Source organism: Homalodisca vitripennis, chromosome 1 (assembly GCF_021130785.1).
Source record: "Homalodisca vitripennis isolate AUS2020 chromosome 1, UT_GWSS_2.1, whole genome shotgun sequence".
Classification (NCBI taxonomy): domain Eukaryota; kingdom Metazoa; phylum Arthropoda; class Insecta; order Hemiptera; family Cicadellidae; genus Homalodisca; species Homalodisca vitripennis.
Window position 1 is genome coordinate 142203689 of NC_060207.1, and position 21660 is coordinate 142225348.

General features: G+C 31.7%; 1 protein-coding gene across 2 annotated transcripts in view; it reads right to left on the minus strand.

Moving 5' to 3' along the window:
* The window catches only part of LOC124372502 (atrial natriuretic peptide receptor 1), an 884633-nt gene that overhangs the window by 661573 nt on the left and 201400 nt on the right, over positions 1-21660 (minus strand). For both annotated transcript variants that reach the window (XM_046830913.1, XM_046830916.1), the window contains exon 3: positions 16094-16268. In XM_046830913.1, the coding sequence (XP_046686869.1) occupies positions 16094-16268 (175 nt within the window). The remainder of the gene's footprint in view (positions 1-16093; positions 16269-21660) is intronic.

Consider the following 21660-nt stretch of genomic DNA (forward strand, 5'->3'; position numbering starts at 1 on the left):
ATGGAATACTTGGTCTAAATTTGTTTTTCATGTGTTCATGATTATAAGTAACAAAAATATATTATATATTTTCATAATTATTTATTTTACAATATTTACCTGATAAAGGTTTTATTTGCAGATTCATTACTTTAATGAGCTGCTAATTATCATCATAGCAATTAATAACAGTATAATGAGTATTGTAATATAACTCACTCAAGCAAATAGTAGGAAATTAAGTAATTAAACTTCAATATATTTACCAATTTGATAAAATTAGATGTGGAATGTTAAATCCTTAACCGTGTGAATAATCTCATATTTACCAAATCATGGTTCGTTGGCTACATGGTACATATTATATCGGTTGATACGAACATATCTCTTAATTGCTGGTATATGAGATGATTCTTATTGCCTGAGCTTTATCGAAAATTATGACTCGTGAGCTGGAAATAATTCATTTATGTCTGTCTATATATCTATCTGTCTGTCTGTATATCTATCTGTCTGTCTGTATATCTATCTGTCTATCTGTCTGTATATCTATCTGTCTGTCTGTATATCTATATGTCTGTCTGTATATCTATCTGTCTATCTGTCTGTATATCTATCTGTCTGTCTGTATATCTATCTCTCTGTCTGTATATCTGTCTGTCTATCTGTCTGTATATCTATCTGTCTGTCTGTATATCTATCTGTCTGTCTGTATATCTATCTGTCTATCTGTCTGTATATCTATCTGTCTGTCTGTATATCTATCTGTCTGTCTGTATATCTATCTGTCTGTCTGTATATCTATCTGTCTGTCTGTATATCTATCTGTCTGTCTGTATATCTATCTGTCTGTCTGTATATCTATCTGTCTATCTGTCTGTATATCTATCTGTCTGTCTGTATATCTATCTGTCTGTCTGTATATCTATCTGTCTATCTGTCTGTCTGTATATCTATCTGTCTGTCTGTATATCTATCTGTCTGTCTGTATATCTATCTGTCTATCTGTCTGTATATCTGTCTGTCTGTCTGTATATCTATCTGTCTATCTGTCTGTATATCTATCTGTCTGTCTGTATATCTATCTGTCTGTCTGTATATCTATCTGTCTGTCTGTCTGTATATCTATCTGTCTATCTGTCTGTATATCTATCTGTCTGTCTGTATATCTATCTGTCTATCTGTCTGTATATCTATCTGTCTGTCTGTATATCTATCTGTCTATCTGTCTGTATATCTATCTGTCTGTCTGTATATCTATATGTCTGTCTGTATATCTATCTGTCTATCTGTCTGTATATCTATCTGTCTGTATATTTATCTGTCTATCTGTCTGTATATCTATCTGTCTGTCTGTATATCTATCTGTCTGTCTGTATATCTATCTGTCTATCTGTCTGTATATCTATCTGTCTGTCTGTATATCTATCTGTCTGTCTGTTATATCTATCTGTCTATCTGTCTGTATATCTATCTGTCTGTATATCTATCTGTCTATTCTGTCTGTAGTATATATATATATATATATATCTGTCTGTCTGTATATCTATCTGTCTATCTGTCTGTATATCTATCTGTCTGTCTGTATATATCTATCCGTCTATCTGTCTGTATATCTTATCTGTCTGTCTGTATATCTATCTGTCTGTCTGTATATCTATCTGTCTAATCTGTCTGTATATCTATCTGTCTGTCTGTATATCTATCTGTCTGTCTGTATATCTATCTGTCTGTCTGTATATCTATCAGTCTGTCTGTCTGTATATCTATCTGTCTATCTGTCTGTTTATCTGTCTGTCTGTCTGTTATATCTATCTGTCTATCTGTCTGTATATCTATCTGTCTGTCTGTATATCTATCTGTCTGTCTGTCTGTATATCTATCTGGTCTATCTGTCTGTATATCTATCTATCTGTCTGTATATCTATCTGTCTGTCTGTATATCTATCTGTCTGTCTGTCTGTATATCTATCTGTCTATCTGTCTGTATATCTGTCTGTCTGTCTGTATATCTATCTGTCTATCTGTCTGTATATCTATCTGTCTGTCTGTATATCTATCTGTCCTGTCTGTATATCTATCTGTCTGTCTGTATATCTATCTGTCTGTCGGTATATCTATCTGTCTGTCTGTCTGTTTTTTTTTTTATTTTTTTTATCTATCTGTCTATCTGTCTGTATATCTATCTGTCTGTCTGTATAAATCTATCTGTCTATCTGTCTGTATATCTATCTGTCTGTCTGTAATATCTATCTGTCTATCTGTCTGTATATCTATCTGTCTGTCTGTATATCTATATGTCTGTCTGTATATTCTCGATCTGTCTATCTGTCTGTATATCTATCTGTATGTATATTTATCTGTCTATCTGTCTGTATTATCTATCTGTCTGTCTGTATATCTATCTGTCTGTCTGTATATCTATCTGTCTGTCTGTTAATATCTATCTGTCTGTCTGTATATCTATCTGTCTGTCTGTATATCTATATGTCTATCTGTCTGTATATCTATCTGTCTGTCTGTATATCTATCTGTCTATCTGTCTGTATATCTATCTGTCTGTCTGTATATCTATCTGTCTATCTGTCTGTATATCTATCTGTCTGTCTGTATATCTATCTGTCTGTCTGTATATCTATCTGTCTATCTGTCTGTATATCTATCTGTCTGTCTGTATATCTATCTGTCTATCTGTCTGTATATATATTATCTGTCTGTCTGTATATCTATCTGTCTATCTGTCTGTATATCTATCTGTCTGTCTGTATATCTATCCGTCTATCTGTCTGTATATCTATCTGTCCCTGTCTGTATATCTATCTGTCTGTCTGTATATCTATCTGTTATCTGTCTGTATATCTATCTGTCTGTCTGTATATCTATCTGTCTGTCTGTATAAATCTATCAGTCTGTCTGTCTGTATATCTATCTGTCTATCTGTCTGTATATCTGTCTGTCTGTCTGTATAATCTATCTGTCTGTATATCTATCTGTCTGTCTGTATATCTATCTGTCTGTCTGTCTGTATATCTATCTGTCTATCTGTCTGTATATCTATCTGTCTGTCTGTTATATCTATCTGTCTATCTGTCTGTATATCTATCTGTCTGTCTGTATATTCTATTCTGTCTGTCTGTATATCTATCTGTCTATCTGTCTGTATATCTATATGTCTGGTATATTTATCTGTCTATCTGTCTGTATATCTATCTGTCTGTCTGTATATCTATCTGTCTGTCTGTATATCTATCTGTCTATCTGTCTGTATATCTATCTGTCTATCTGTCTGTATATCTATCTGTCTGTCTGTATATCTATCTGTCTATCTGTCTGTATATCTATCTGTCTGTCTGTATATCTATCTGTCTATCTGTCTGTATATCTATCTGTCTGTCATGTATATATATATCTGTCTGTCTGTATATCTATCTGTCTATCTGTCTGTATATCTATCTGTCTGTCTGTATATCTATATGTCTGTCTGTATATCTATCTGTCTGTCTGTATATCTATCTGTCTGTCTGTATATCTATCTGTCTGTCTGTATGTATATCTGTCTGTCTTTATATCTGTATGTCTGTCTGTATATCTGTCTGTCTGGATATCTATATGTCTGACTGTATACCTATATGTCAGTCTGTATATCTGTCTTTTCCCTAGATATCTCGAAAAAGAACTGACCTTTAAACTTAAAAATTTCCATCAAGTTCCATTTATACATGAGGAATACTGAATCTTATTATTGTACATGTCACGCCAAGGGACTCGCTCATGCGTTAGCGAATATTTTTAAATTGGTAACCATGGTGGCAACGAGAAAATAGCATAAAAAACAAATTTTTATACAAACTCCGAATTACACCATAATAAATTCAAACACGTATAATATTAACACATGTAGTCTAACTACCCACCGCACACATAATTTCATTGTGACTTGGTGGGTATACATTTAAATTATTTAAACACTGATATGAAATCAAATTTATGAAAGGAAATCTGAACGTATAATATGGCAAGATATGTTGAGAAATATTTATACTACATATATCATATTTATACTTTGAATTTCGCATAAAAATTCATTTATACTAGAATGAGTTCTTTTATGCCTAATTTTCGAGTCAACTTTTTTCCATGATTGAAGGTCTGTCTGTACGCAGGACATCTATAAAAGAAATTAGCCATAGGTAGATTTCAAATGTTCCATGCAACCTTAACAAAACCTGTTATTACACGTGATGTGGGGTACTTCTGGCTTGTGTTATATGCTTGTGGAGTTTTAGAAGAAAACATAAGTTAAGGTCAAAATATATCGCTTAAAGAAATAGTTATCTAATAGAAAAACCATGTACGTTTTGGAAAATAAAATCTTAAAGACAGCGATAATAAACAGTAGCAAATAACGTTATGTGGTTAGTAATTCCAGTATGGGCAAGAGAGATTCTTTACTATAATAAAACTGACAGTCGATAAAATATAAAAAAGAATGTATTCAAGCATATATCATATTTTTTATTAACTTTCGGGCACAACGTTTTCACCTTATCCAATATTTAAATTATATTCAATATTCACACATAGGACGACAGCCAGTGACAGTCGGCACATGTGGAGTTTATTCAGAAACAACTCACGTTCCGAAAGTTAGGTTTTTACAGTTGTGGTCACAACACAAGAATAAACCTGACGGGACCCTTACACTTTTAATGAATGACAGAACATTTTAGCTTTAAACTCAATGTAACTTTATAAGAAGATGAATCACATTGTTTCGATTATTTTCAAACTATAGTATACAGTGGATAGTCTATTAACCACTATAACCATGTACGAAAAAAAGTGACGTACAACCTACTAAAGTAAGTCGAAATCACCTAAAGAACTAGATAATATATGGTGAGCGCATCAGCTTCCATAATATTTCCTCAAACCGTTTTCTGTACACAGTTAATTTAGAAACTAATATGCAATAGTACTATTTACTAACATTGCTGACGTACTGTTAGTATATTATGAATTTTATTTTATAAACTACCATTATGTACTGTTACTAATTTTATTTCAGTACCTATAATCAGGCGATATTATAATAAAACCATATGTAGAAAAACATTTTTAAACACACCGATTTTATTAAAATTCCTTACATAATTGCAAGTACATAATTGACTCATTCATTATTTAATCGTTTTTTAAAGAATGATTTTTTTGTATTGAGATTCAATAAACGTTACTGGTTTCAACGGAAGGAGGAGGGGGAGGGGGAAGGAGGGAGGGAGAGAGAGAGTGTGTGTGTGTTCACTATTTAGTTATATTTTTTGTTTTGTCATTACGAAAACCCGGTTCTCTCTTACTTAAGATAATCTGGAAAAACTCATAAGTTCAAATCATACAAACACAGCATCTTTGGTTTTATGACTTTATGGTGTATATTGGTTTTTGTTTATAAGTTAAATTAACTGTAATACTGTAATTACTCTTAGGCTTACTCTGTTACGTTTTCTCTCATGAGGAAACAAAGTATAGCAAATAGCAAATGCTCGCAATTAATAACTTTTTGTTTCGGCTTATAAGTGTTTACTAGAAGCTTGTGGATTTTGAAATATTCACACACACACACACACGCACGCACGCACGCACGCACGCACACACGCGCACACACACACACACACACACACACACACACACACACACACACACACACACACACACACACACACACACACACACATATATATATATCTGTCTTTATACACACAAAAACCACAAATTTGTTCAAAAATGAAGTCGTATTCTTTACATGTATAAGTTTTGTAAGACTTTTAAATTATTAATATTTGTTATGCTTGATTCTTGCCAAATTATAGTTTTATAGTAACAAAAGTACAAAATTAATACAAAATTCTTATACAGTTTTTGAAATAATTTATGATGATCGGCTTACAACCGTTGATGGTGGTCGCAAGTCACTTTTAAGCCGTTGGTCTGCAGATTGTGTTAGAGAGAGCTTCTATACTCTAACTCCCCCAGGTAAGATAATATATTCTTTACTTTACTTTTAAATACACAACTAGGCGACAAGCACTCGAGACCAAGTATCTACACATTAGAAAACTAAGAAGGCCAATTAATCAATACAATCACTAATTTCTTAGGCACGTTATGATCTGTGAAATAGGCGATCATGTTTGTGTCATTGTAACTCAAATAGTAAGAGTCCTCGATTTCGAATACTTACCACAAGTCGAGGTCTAGTCAATCAATAATGTCCCTGAAGAAATCAGACGAACCAAAGTTTCCAAACAAGTCATCTCGAGACATTCCCCGATGTACGACGGTCCACTAGGAGAAGGATAGTCAGCAAACAGACAATGTTTAACCAACTTCCTCTCTTTCAGAATTAACAATTGAATTCGTTTACATCAGCCGCTCAAATTGCAAAAAAATTTAAGTAATAGATTTTTTTTATATATCTGATTGAGTATAACTTTACATGATAAAATTGCAATTAAAGGTATAACTGCATAATGCAACAAATAACAATGTTCTGTAACATACATATTTCCTTAAAACATCCAAAAGTAATGGTTGTAATGGATCTTTTAATGGAACCAACGTAAAATATTACTATGTATTAGGGTTTTCTTAGATCTTATTCTCGTCTCCTCATTTATATACAATAAGTATATTACCTACAAAAATGGTTTGCACTCGTTAGACACGTTCTGGCCTATCGTTTTGATTCCCAGTATATATACTGGCGGAGCAAGTACTTTTTGCGATTCAATGTTTATTGAAATATATTATATATATATATATATATATATATATATATATATATATATATATATTACTATATATCTATATGATTACCACCTATAGTCTTGGCACTATTACATCTTCTCATAATCTTTAGTGTTATTACTAACCTCAATTTGAAACATTCGAAACTCATCTGGAGTATCCAATATCCACAGCTTATCCTGCCTTAGCATTTATCATGAGACTAACAAGAAACTTTACACAATCACAGTTTACCAACCTACCTAATTTTGAGTGTAAAATCTGTAATTTATTTCACAAATAAGGGGAAATAAACTGAGTGTAAATACCCTTCTTAAAAGTGCTGAGGGTCCGTTTACGCTGGTTAGGAGCTAGAAGAGTGATTAAGTTTACATCGTTATCTAAGTAGGTAGATAAAACAGTCAAGTATAATGTAATAATGTTTTGTTTGCCTCTTTTGCACAAGTTGGCATTGGTGTGTTTTTCCGCCTGGATTTCTTTCATTATACTAAACTCTGCACTTTAACAAGAACAAGATTCATAAACGCATATATCAACCATACAGTTGCGCTTATAATTGCGGCCAATTAAAATTACAGGAAATTGGAAGTGACATATTTTCCAAGCTCGATCTTTCCAATGAGCTATTGTAGTCCGTTTAAGGTAATGTCTCTAGATAATAAGACTCCATCTCTTACATAACATACTCATGTAATACGCTATATTGTAGATATGTTTTCAAATCTGTTATACACTCATTTTTTATTTTTATTCTCAAATAGAGTTAATTATGTTGTACTAATATTTATTATTCACTTTTTATACGTTAAATACAATGTCGTATAAAATTAAGAGTATAGTTATACAGAGTGAGTCAGTTAGTATCCTAAACATGTATTAGGAGAACAGTTAGAGCTTTTTAAACAAAATAAATAGTAACCCAATAATAGAAATCACATGTAGGGTATTTATTTTAAATATATTTAATCAAATTTAAAGAATGAGCAAGATGTGCCAAAACTAGAGATTCCGGGTTCGAATCTAAAAAGTTCTATATGTAAACATATTACTTACAGCATATTGCTTTAAACCTCTAGCCATGAGAAATCTTTCGATAAAATATGTTTTCAAATATAATTTACCGTTTCAGAATAGCAAACTAAAACAACAATATTTTTGAGTTGTATTCACAAAACATAGGCTACACTGTACACAAAAAATAGTTACATAAATAAATACTTTAGACATGAAAAATATTACTTTCTCAAAGATATTTAAAATAGAACGTTACATAGCGTACCACTCCATAGCTATTTTAAGAATTTTAGCTAATCGAAATATAAATTTCTACGTTTAGGAACTTTTTAAAGTGAGCAGGTAACTTTCAAAATGAATCTTAACAGAAAAAAATTTTAAAAATTAGATGATGACACAATTGTATTTGTTAGTCCTTTAAACTACACGTGGTAGGTTGTTTGGTTAAAAAAATTCACTTTCATTTAAAATTAGTACAGGGGAAAAAACAGGGTTTCAAACAAAAATAATCTTTTACTTGAGAAGGTTCAAATCAAAGAGAATCTTCTCCATTCAACCAATCAGAGCGCTTAGTTTGAGAACAGCTGACAGGACAGAATGTGGTGCTTTGTTGTTATTTTGAGGTTATCCTGTGAATGTTCTCTTAATGTTAGTGCATAATATTTTTAAATGAAAAGTGTTTTATCTTAATATTATTTATATGGAAGAAGTATAAGGTAGTGTCACTGTTGGTGAAAGTGATAGTGGAAGCAAGAAGAGAAGAAAGCAAGATTCTCCGAGGTAACAGAGGAAAAAGTTAAGGTTTTCAGAGGGTACGCGAACTCTTGTTTTTGCACCATTGTCGTCACAACACTAAAAAGGTTTGCTTGCGTTTGCTTTAAGCCTAAGCACCTAAAATGCTTTAACAGTGATTTTAACAATGAGCCGGGAAAACCAGACAAAACAACATTATTAGTAACCTAATTCAGAAACACACAGTAAAGCGCTGGACATCCAAGACCTGTTGATTTAACCAAAAGTAAGAAGAAAGGTGAATAACTTGCTTTTAATGCTTGTTACTGTTTACCAACAGAAAATGGTTTTACGATACCAGTTTGCAAAAGGTGTTTTCGGTCTAAAACAAAAGTTAGTGGAAAGAGACTGGTCCCCAATTTTATTACACAGAGGTTAATTCTGGCCAGGTAATCGAAGGAAGGAGGAGAGGGGACAGAAAAAGTATAAAAAATACAATAAAAATTGGATAGTGTCAGAGAGTTTATTAGAAGGTTAAGGGGAACAGAGTCCCACTAAATATAGAAAAAGTCGAAATGAATATACTTCAGTTCAGAACTAAGTATTGGAAAACTTCATTGTATCCATAATGATGAGGCTAATGTAGATCTGAAAGTTAAGTGCTCTATGGTTAGAAAAATATTTGTGACAGAATTGAACATTGGGTTTAAATCCCCAGCGTCAGATAACTGAAGCACAAGCTGTTTGTTAAAAGAAAATATCAAGAATGCCTCTTTAGGTTCCCAGGAAAGAATGAAACTCATTTATTTATTTCAACGGGTCCACCACCATTTTTACAGTATTTTATGACAAAGTAATACAGTCAAGATGACAAATATGTTTCAATGTAACTTACTATAACCTGGTGTTTAATACTTAACATGAGAAAGACAAAAAAACCTAAAGAATAGATTTTAATAGTTATTGACTAGCATAATAATATTGTGACAAAAAAGAGAAAACAGAAATAAAATAGTTTATTTATTATAAGAGAGCGAAAGCTTGTTATGCTCACATGAGAAAAACGTACCAGACTCTAATACCTACCGATTTGACTTACAGTAGACCTAACCTCTGCCAAAGTATCCTGTTCAGGAAGCCTTTTATGTCAGACAACTTAACTTTTATAATCTGTATGTAACTGATCTGGCCAATAAAATTCCTATATTTTACACACTGACGGAGGAGCAGGCTGGTAAGAGGAGCGTTGAAATATCTTCATTTACTTTCTTCAAAACAACAATATCTCTATAAAAATGCTTGTTTTTTCGATTCATGGCCACAGTATTCTGCTAGCAGATAGGGTATTTGAAAAGTCATAAAAAATCACGAGGAAAAAACCAGTTGTTTTGAGAATAGAAGAGTACTACGAATTTTAGTCTTTGCGCGTGCATGAGCACTTCTGGTTCAAATGGATTATACTTTCTACACCAAGGTTGAGTTAGCTTGTATACCCCGATCAAGAAAATACGTCCGAAAGTGTGTACTTATGGCCATTGTAATTAATTTCCGTCTAAAGTATTACTGGTACCATAGTGAAATTTTGCCTTGTTTCCTCGTTCATTAAAATATATGCAAGTCTGAAACCTAATTCTATTAAAAACTAAAGAAATAATGTATGACATTTTCTGAAGTGTGCAGTGAAAAGTACATTTTAAATAAAATTTATAATTTCTTGTCTGGAAAACTCTGTGTACAACAGCAATTGCCGAAGAGAGGTTGATGTAAGAAATGTTTTTCAAGCTTTATCTATGCCTTCAGTACTATAAATGTGAAAAATGGTAGTTAAATTAATTAAACACATTGTTGTACTGTCAACTTGCAATATTTACACAGAACAATCGGCTACAGTTAATAGTCTCTTTTACCGAGATTGTTTTCAAAGTAATTCGTTGTTGTCGTTGTCATTTTTACTTCATATGTCAATTGAATTAATCTTGATAAATTGGTTTAGTTATTTTGTTAATTATTTTGATTCACTACTTTGACATTTAACTTCACAGTCAAACTAAACTGTCAATGAGGAATAAATTGTTAGTTGATTTGGATTTCTTAGTTGGATTTTGCCTTGTTTTCAGTTGGACGTTTAATGAGAGGTTAGGTTGTAGTGGCCAGTCTTTTCCCCGGTGCTCTTTGCTGCAGTTTCCCCGTGTTATTTGTTATACTGTAAATTATTAGCGTACTTCTGATTTACTTTCCTTCTGTTTATACTGGGCCTGGCCCAACATGTCGGAGGGTCCGGCCCTGAGCTCCGCCGAGACAGAGAATATGGAGTTGCAGAGAGCTGTCCACACTATTATACTTCTATAGTTCTACTTTATAAAGCAATGAAAATAAAGGAAAAAGAGATATAGATGCTACCAGCCCTTTTGAGAATCAGGATAGTAACAAAACCTTACCAAACTTTAAAAAAGCATTTATCAAAAGACATTACAAATTTAATAATCAAGGACCTTTTGAAATCATTATTCAAGATAAAGATAAACGTAAATTAAACCCTTTTATATTAGGTAAAATAATTAAGAACCATGATAAAGACATTGAACACATAGATCGTTCATAAAAATATGTTTTAAGGATATTACATCGATGAGTAAAGGGTTTAAATATATTGAAATACATTAGTTGCAGAACAAGTGGAGCACATCCAGAATTTGTACTGGACACATTGCCAAACTTGAATTGAACAAAATAGACAATATTAAAAATCAAGCATTAAGAATTGCACTTAGACATTTAGATCTACCCTCATTAAAACCTTGCATGCAGAAGCAGCAATAAGTCTTAGAATAAATATGTTAACTAAAAGATTAATCTATAAGATTATTGCTCAGTGTAAATGTCCTGCTTATTTCGGTCTGATGTACTTAAACTCGAAATATATAGATATGCAGTATTGGAAAACGAAGAAGACACCTTTGTTTTTACAATCATTTAAAAACATGTGTTGCACCAATGCATTTCTTGTGGGAATTTTCGCAACTTATGAGGATTCGGAGAAGCCTTGATGGTGGAGAGAAAACTTATTCCTTAGTGTGCCTCTAGAGCTTCAAGATAAACCTATGTACCGAATTTTATGTCTCTACCTTTTAGGACTCTTGCTGTGAGTTGATGAGTACGTGATTGAGTCATTAAGTACTATAATCATTCAAACACGGCTATTACAATGAAAACTAATTGGTGTGATGGAAATACTTTTGAGAAAATAAAGAATTACTATAAAAGCTTGTATTCGGATACTGTGTGCTTGAGAACCAAGGGACCAAATCAGTCAGGATGGATTATTGTGTCTATCCTACGCTCATCAATCACGTAAAGGCTAACCTACACTGTCTTCCATCTCAAGGAAAACCATCTGATATTGTAAAAACCAAAGCCCTAAAGAAATGAAGTTCATTGTAATTGCATCGTTTACTTTAACAGAATTACAAAAGACAAACCTCAATATGTTATAAATTCCATCTCATTCTTGTCGAATATATGCTGAAAAATTACGTAATAATTATGATGCTTGACAACTTAGTAAGCACGAATTTTAACTTGAGTCTTATAATTTACTTTAGCAGATTCTACGATACACAATTAATTAGATTAAAGGAATTTATTACTATATTTACTCTTGAAACAGTCACATTAATAGACAGGGAAGAGTCAAAAATAATATTAACTACACAAAGTATACATATATTATTGTTTGTATTGGACAACGATGTAAACACACAACAGGGATATTATATGTTGAGGTTACTTAAGGAGGCTTAAATCGGACGATTAATTTTAATCCATTTTAATGTAGATGAGATATACGAGAGCCAAACATACAAATATATAAAAAATGTAAAAATTTCATGTTTACTCTTACATTATACATTATACGCCTGATATATAAAAATAAAAAACTAATTTCTCATTTCTTACTTGTTCCAATATCAAAGTATTATTTAGATTTGAGATTTAATGTTTTATTTATTCAAACAACTATTAAGGAAACAAATGTAAATTCTTGAAGCTTAACTCACGAATATTTAAGGAACTAACATTTCTAACTAAAATGCCATTGTTTTGTGTGCATAGCCTTTAAATATGTAATGAACCTAACAGTGTTGAATGCATACGGTCGAATGCTGTGAGCTGAGATTCCTGGAGTATTATCTAGTAAATATTAAACAGGGTATTGTTAGATGAGAAATTTCTTTATTCCTACCACTTTATACTCAGGAATACAATTTCAGATACTGATAAAGTTTAATAAAAGTGTTCACAATATAACTATTTCTTCATTTATTTCACACTAAATAAACTGTTAAAACAAAAACAAGTGTGTAGGTTGACTGGAATTTAAACCTATCAGTAATGGCTTTGATTCTCAACGGGACTCCCCATGACAACGTCAAATTTAAATATTTTGTACGTCGAAAGAAAATAATCTAATTCGAATGTTTAATGCTTGAAATTCTGGATCCCTGTCCCACAAAGCTCTGCAATCAAAGTAATGTCAGGTGACATGTTGACGGGATGACACCTTGTCAACGCCTGACTAACACAGTTAGCTCGCTCATTGTCAACCCCAAAGTCTCTTTGTGGTATTATATTTAAACAATTTTCCCGTAGAACTCGTCATTGTATTGATTGCTTAAGGTTTCTCAGTATATATTCGTGTTAAAACTTAGTAACACACACTTGGTAACAAATATAATGTAACAAAATTAACAATTACCGTTAGTAATTACCAGCATAATGTTAATTATTTCGCTTGAATATCGTTTTAATTGTTGATATATTATTACTTAACATCACTTATTTACTGAACATAAAATTATTTTAATTATTACACGCTTCGTATTAATAACCAAGCTAAATAAACTTAAATAATAAATGGGACATAATACCAGCTATTAGTATTAATACGCAGACTAATATTTGGCATATAAACTTCATAAATAATTTAATTTGTGTACTTTTTACAAGAGAGAGAATAATTTAAAGCCTTCAATAATCTATTATTATTTATCACAGTGCAATTAAATGTATTCTTAAAGTTATAAATTTTAAACGCGATATGTTTTATTATTTTTATAAATTGCAAAGAAATCTCACATTTTTGTAAAATAAAACAGTGTATGGAAGTTGTTTAGTAACTTAGATTAGACTAATGTTTTTGCACGGTTTAAATTTGATTCATTCATTTGTATTTTTGTGAGCATTATTAACAAAGAGGTAAGAGGTAAACTAAGATAAGCCAATAACTTGAGTATAATTTATTTGTTCCTTCAAACCAAGAAACATCTGAAAATTTTGACTCAGTAATTTAAGGACACTGTGTACATTTATAAACCTTCTTATTTTGGTGACCCTAAAAATTCATTAATCCTTTGTGTTTTTGTTTACTAATTCCGTAATTATAAAATATAAATCTTTCTCCGTAATAATAAAAGATGCAGTAAAAGTTATATGACGCTCATTATTGAAATATTTCTTTTAAGTTGTTATTTCAAGTATATCCACTGGTATAGATAATCAGCTCATTTACAAAACATCGTGTATATAGCCTAATTGGCTATGCGTCACCGAAGATAATTTACTTGTAAGGCTAGAAAATTTAATTTTCGCATGTCTGGCCGATATCACAAAAAAGACATGACCCACAGACTTGAAATTTTTCATTAAGTTTAATTCTGCATCAGCACCATCGAGTTAGATTATGGTGAACGCCACTCCATACGATTTGGTAAAATTATACACATGCACGTGCTCAAAAAAGAGATTTATAATTACCACTTAACCTAGGAAATTGTGTACTCAAGGTTTAATCGGCCAACTAAATATAAAATAAAAGTTTATTTTTTCCATCGTACATATAGCCTAATCACCAAAAATCATAAATCACATCTGTCATCAAAAATATTACAGGACTTAAAATCACATTATAAAATAAAAAGCTAATCCTTTGTCAAAATACAACAGAACGTTTATTACAGAATAGCCTGGCTGGTGTATCCTGGAACAGAAATGACCTGAGATGACACGCAGACAGGTTGACACCTCGCCACCCCCTGACACTGACATACACAGCTGTTGTACAATGTCGGTAAAGCAGGTGTAGGACATTCTCCGTTATTGGATTCCCGGTTTCTATCGAGTATTCCTTACTTTTCCCTCGGCGATGCTTAAGATAGGTTTTTTTTATTCTATTCACTTATTCGTTATCCTTGTGATTCATCTTGTAGAGTGGAAGAGGAAGATTATTACTTTGTCCTTCTTGGACCTGACGTCGTCGAATGTTTTTATGTGTGAATACTAAGGTATTAACTTATACACAGCTATACAAAAGAGTTTAAATTTGCACTGTCACGTGTACAAGGATCATGGAAAGTTTTAGTCTTCACGCCTAGAGATGATGTTACCTTGCGTGGTCGATTCACTGCACTTACCTCAGTTGTGCGTCGTACTTAAATTGAGAACAATACTTGAAAATAAATAATGCTGCAAATTAACATTATTTTGAATTAATTTTTAGTACTTAGTTGTAAAACATTTAAATCTGAAATTTGCCTAGTATGAACATTTACCAGAATTACTGAAAATATTCCGGTTGATGGCGGTAAATACTTTCTTAAATGAATTGCCGTTTTCAAAATATCACATTTAATTGGTGTTTTCAAGCTAAATATTTTATACTGGAAATAAATATTTCATTTTTTACTATAGCCATATGTTTCCTTACTCAGAAGCATGATGTAAAGTAAATTTTTTGTACTTAACAGATTTGTAAAAGAAATTATATGGAAAAATGAATGTAAAATTCAGATGTGTTTGCATTTATATCCCTATAGACATATAGGGATATCACTGCACAACATCGCTGAACAAATATTGTAGGACTGTTCTGTCTGATGGACTGAATAATTGGATGGATCCCACAGAGTATTGGGTTTGGAACGTGTTGCTTTCATGTATTAACGGGGCGGACCGTTCTCTGCAATAGGTTACGTTCATTTTTGAATATAACTTGTTTATATAAAAAATCTTTGAATGTGATGTGTGATGATTTGAAGTATTTCAGTTTTACTTTAATATTCTTGGACTGAATATAACAGCAATTTCTACAGCAAGACCAAAATAGTTCTAGGTTTTAAGTATTTTAATAATTTCATAATGCAGTGTAAACCAGAAAACTTGATGATATTAAAAGATGAGACATTTCTAGGAAGCGAGATACGAACAACGAATCGTTCAAAAGAAATATTATTGCAACTACAATCTCATTTTAGTTATAGTATAGTTAAATATACCTCCTTCTTATTATTGTTCAAACAAAAAAAGTTTATGTTAACGGGCTAGCTTAAATACTCATACATTTGAATTTCATAAATAATCTATACAATTTTATCAGAAAAAGCTTGACCTACACCGAACGTGTTGCTAACTCTAAAGTAACTAGATTGAGCAAGAAGTATACTTTTGCTACGATTATTTAATAATATTGTTATTGTTGACAGTTGTACAATTGATTGCTACTCACCGGTCGAGAAGAGCGATGAGGAAGAACGCGAGGTCGCGGTAGCTGAGCAGGCCAGCTCGTAAGAGTAGATGGTACTCGGTGTCGGGGGTGCGCTTATCTCGGGAGAAGTCAAAGGTGAGGGCGCCTGTGGTGAGCAGGGGTATCCCCCAGAACTTGATCATCCTTGCCACCGGGGCTGGAACATCACATACTACATGTATGTAACATTCTTTATAATCAGCGACATACAATAGAAGATGGTAGTTGGCTTTGAATTTACTTAAAAGTAAATCTAAAGTTCTATCTATTTTTATCTTAACGCGCGCTTGATAAATAAAAATATATTGTAGTTCAACAAGACTAACCAGAAAGATTGCACTTTTTATCCCTAGCACGGCAGCTATGCTAAAATATCTTAGACGAGGCTCGGTTTTTGTGAGAAAAATAAAAACCAGAAAACATTTTTTCTTAACAGAATGTTAATTTTTAGCAGTACAGCTTGCAAGAAAATTTTATACAGCCAAAATGTGTAGTGTATTATGAAGAAAAGGAATTTGTGCTTAATTTCTCAACAGAAATCAAATTGTAATTTCTGCAATACATTTTAAAAAATCGAGTAAGTTGAAAAAATCGTAAACAGTAACTAAGTAAATGAAATAAAATAAAATTACTGGAAAGAAGGTATTATTTGGATGTACTGACCTATGTACTATCTATCATTTTTTTCTTAGAATGTGTTACAATAATATAACATGTGTATTTAAATAAAACCAGGAAAAAAAGAGAAACTGACTGAACGTCCATTGAACCCCGCAGCACAAAATACCTTCTTGACAATTCTCTCGATATATTACATCTTCATCTGCAAGGAGAAAATTTTGATTTACAACCACAGTATTATAAAGGACTTTATTACGTTTCCCCAAACAATGCCCTTTATGATTGTAACAGTCTGATGTAAGGGTTTAGAAGAACTTTTATTGTAAACAAAGTAGGACACGGAATGAAATGGCATCACAGTGCCGAAATGATAATTGATGCATTTGTAACATTTTGTAATGGCAAGTCACATCAGTCCTGTGATTTATTAGAAATGAACTATTTGGTAGTCTATTCAGACCGCTGGCGTGAGGTTTCGAAATTATAATTAACTTTAGAATTATTTAAATATATATATTTACAATTATATACATGTATATATATGGTATATACATACACATATATTTTATATATATTTATATTTATACATATTATATATATATATTAGTGCATCTTAGATGCGCTTCACACACTGCCAGGGTTAATAATTGTATCAGACTTTAATAAAATACCTTTATCACCGGGCAGATATATAAGGTAACATCAACAAAAAACAGTCTGGCTAGCTACTACCCTTGATTACGAATCCGTCTGAGAAGGATTTATAATCAATCAAGGCTACTACTGGCCAGGACTGGAACCTTTAGCGGTTAGCTACCCAATAAATTGTCACGTTAATCATAGTTTTGCCAACTAGACAACGTCTATAGCTACTGATATACGTGGGCAGAAGTCAATCGAGTTTATTGTTTTTGGCTATAATTTCACAATGTGCAAACTTATAAATAAAAATACAATACACCAAAGATACTTGTGCATAATAACTGATCTAAAAGTATAGTACTAATTATTTACACTATTGACTGTATTTCAACTTCTTAAGTGAATGTGAAACTATAATCACTTTGTTACTTTAAATTTCCAATGAGTTTGTGATGTTTCTAGTTTACTCTGAAAACTTTCATAGAACGTGTCGACTTGGAAAAAGTAGCATTCCATCTTAATGATTCATACTTAATCTAGTTAATTTTACTCGAAGCACTTTAAAAATATAATGGTGCTGATTTCCTCTTTTATATTTCTATTACTTTTTGTTAATGCAAGCTCTTAGGGTGGGATATCATACATATAATAAATTGTATTAAGAGAGACTTTCAAGAAACTATAATAAATTTTCAATATAACTATTTGTTTATTGTTAATCTTCACTAGTTGTTAATCGCAGTCCTGCCAGAATAGGATACAATACACAAGTACGGCACACCACGTGTCATAACAGGCTTCGCTGAGGTTGCAGGAAAAATTTAAAATCTATAGCTCTTATCTCCTGTAGATATGTCCTGCAGGCAGAAAGACAATCATACTAAAATAAGTTGACACGAAATTGAGGCATCATAGAAGAAGAAATAAAGATTCACACAAAACTTCAAGTCATCATGATATCTTTCTCGATGTACCTTACTAAACGATACATTGATATAGTTTACGTTAAATTGGGTTTCATGCCAGTTTTAAATAATAAACGTTTAACACCAGGTCACTATAAAATGATGTTGTATGTGCTGTGCTACATATAGAATATAGAACAGAATGTACTTTATTCCAGAAAATATAGATTAACAATAATTTACATCTGTACTGGTAGAAATTACTAGCTACAGTATCCAGTAAGCGTGACTAGCTCAACTGAAAATTATACTTAATTGTATAGTGTTCAGTCGAATCTTATCAAGTAAATCATGTAGTTAATCCGCAGTGTGCACATCCCACAATTAACAGTTATTCTAAACACAACATTTTTTTGTTATCAATTTACAAATTAAAAACTTTTAATATAAAACTGTATAAATTCCTACACTAAAATTTGAAAAAAAATTATCAGTATTAACAAAATTTGAAAACCAGTATGTCACCTATTGTTCTTCGATAAACTCTGTCTTTCCTTTTTTCACTTTTCTCGTAGAAAATGCTTAATACTTTGAATAAAAATAAATATTTTAGTGGCAATATTCTTAGATATTTATAAATAGGTAAAATGCAGATTCATATCTTTTTTGCAATTATTCTTATGAAGAGGTTTTGTGTTACATTCAATGGTTGTATGGTTATATTGTCAGCAGCTTCCCAATTTTCTATAACATAATTCAACTTATAATGAATTGATCTAAAATAAGGTGTTTTCGTTAATTTATCATCAATAAACTTCCTTATAAAATAAAAACTTCTGATATTTCTTCTTAAACCTACTTGAATGTAGTTTATATCCGGTTTCCAGCACAGATTTTTTGTAAACATTTATTTATTCAACTTGATTGGTAATATCACAATTGCAGTGTGAAATGGCTTAACAATCTAATCTATGAAATCTCAACACATTATTGAATTAGTATCCTTTCAAGTCAAAAATTATAAACTTAAGTCTTAGAGGCATCCAAAATCTTTGTTGTTATTTTCACACCATTTCCTGACTTGTAATTAATTTTCTCTTATATGATTCCAATTGTTTTCCCATTGTTTTTCAGGATATCTAATCACAATACCATCAGCAAACCTTATGATTTTTTTCATTTAATGGTAATAACAGCAAGTCATTTATGAAAACTAGAAACAACTTTGGACCAAGAAATGAGCCTTGGGGGACTCCTATATCGAAAATCTTTGCGTCACTGAATGCATTTGATATTTTAACTTTCTCTTCTCGATTTTGCAAACCAGTTCATAGTGTTACCTCTCACACCTAAGAGTTATAATTTTTTTCAATAAACTCTTGTGGCTAACCAGGTCAAAGACCTAACAAAAATCTATAAAAACTCAAATGTTGATATAGCTCTTTCTGTTTTTCCCTTATCAATCTATACTGATAAGGGCTAAAGAACCGTTTATTGTTTAAAAAATTGTCTTGGATATTATAGATAAAAGAGCAATCCGTCTATAATGTTAAATCAGGTTTGTCGAGCATTTGTTACGAATGGGCACAATTGACTCTTTTAGTTAACTTGGGAAAACAAATTAACTACTAAAACTCAATTTTATAATACTGCTAAAACAAATCCATCACTTGTTATAAGTTGTACAGAATGAAAATCGCTTCCAGTTAACTTTTTATTTTTTAATTATTCATTACTTTTAACACTTCTTCGCTAAAAAATGTCATTAACAAAAAAAAATTGTGACGATTGTAAAAACCAGAAGTATGACCATTGCACCCAGGTAGGCCTGACTCGACTTTGCCCGGTGCAGATACGAAGTATTCATTGAACATCTGTGCCATTGTTATCGGATCAGATACTGTGTTACCCTGTCCATCTTTTATCTGTGGACTATAGCTTGTTGATCCTTCTTATCTGTAAAACTAATTATTAACTTCCACTGACCAGCAGCAATATTTCCCTCTTCAATTGGAATAGGCGCCTATAATAATAATGTTTTATTTACACAATCTCATTGTCTAGTTTCTCTTTAAAAAGTTTGTAATATTTTTAAACGTGTGTCATACGGCCTACTTGTGTTCTCATTGCCATTTTATTTCTTATTATTTTTTTTATTATTCGTTCATTTATCCATGGAATTCTCATTTTCGCCCTCACTACTGCAGGTCTGCAAAATTTTGGTCAGACTTTGTTCTGCAATGTGCTTATAGAAAACCTCATAAAACTCATTCAGTGCCTCATTTACATCAGTACTTTGTAATACATGATTCCAAATCGTTATATCACTAAGTTGATTTTTAAGCTTTAAAAATCTAGAATTTCTTGGTTAGTATGAAATCCTCATGGACTTTGTTTATTTCATTCTCAAAATTTACAACCAGGCCTAATAAAAGATTATCTGTTATGTCAACAATAAATATTACAGCTAAATTGTAGTTTTTAAATCGTATACAAAGGTGATCAATAAAATAAGCAGAATCATTGTTTTCTCTGGTAAACTGATCAATCAAACGTAAAAATTCGTATTATTCATAAGCGATAGATAACTGCTGCTTATTTTATTATTTAACAAAATATCTAGATTGAAATCACATACATAAATTATGTTACTAATTTGATTTGGAATTATTCATTATTATTCATAATTTGGAATTATTATATGTCAACGTGTCTCATGTTTCAATCTCTCAAGGGCGTATAGACGTTGTTTACAAATGTATTTATTCTTCTAATTTCACTTTGCCAAGTTTAGTATACGACTCTGCTAAATACCATAGATTGACATTCTCATCAAGCCCTAATCACACTCAGTGGTCCTTACATAGAAATGAAGCTTCATACACAATTTCAAGTCTACATTTGGTGTTGGAGATATCGAGTGGACAGATATATAGACAGAAATGAAATTTGTTATTTATTTATTGTTACAGCTTCACATAGGTATATTAACTTTTACAACCCACGAGAGACAAGCTTCGCTAAAGCTCAGCCTGATTTGGTTATGAATATATAAGAGATGTGGAGAACAAATCTACGTACTTATTTAAACCAACGCTGCCTAATGTCCAAATGCTGGAGTCTCTTATAATAACGGATGTAAGGCGCCTAACAAAAGTAAAGCTACTAGTATTTTTCACATATAAGTCACATTGTCTTAAAACCCAAGACAATTGAAACTTTGTGTTTAGGAAGGAGATCACGGTAGGTAAAGTATTTTTGAAATGCTTAAAGGGAGCGACCTCTTTAAATGCGTTACATTATCACTGCAAGGACTCCAAATGCACACGAAAAGCAGAGCAGTTTTCCGATCAATATAAGTTAAACTGTTAGACGGGATGC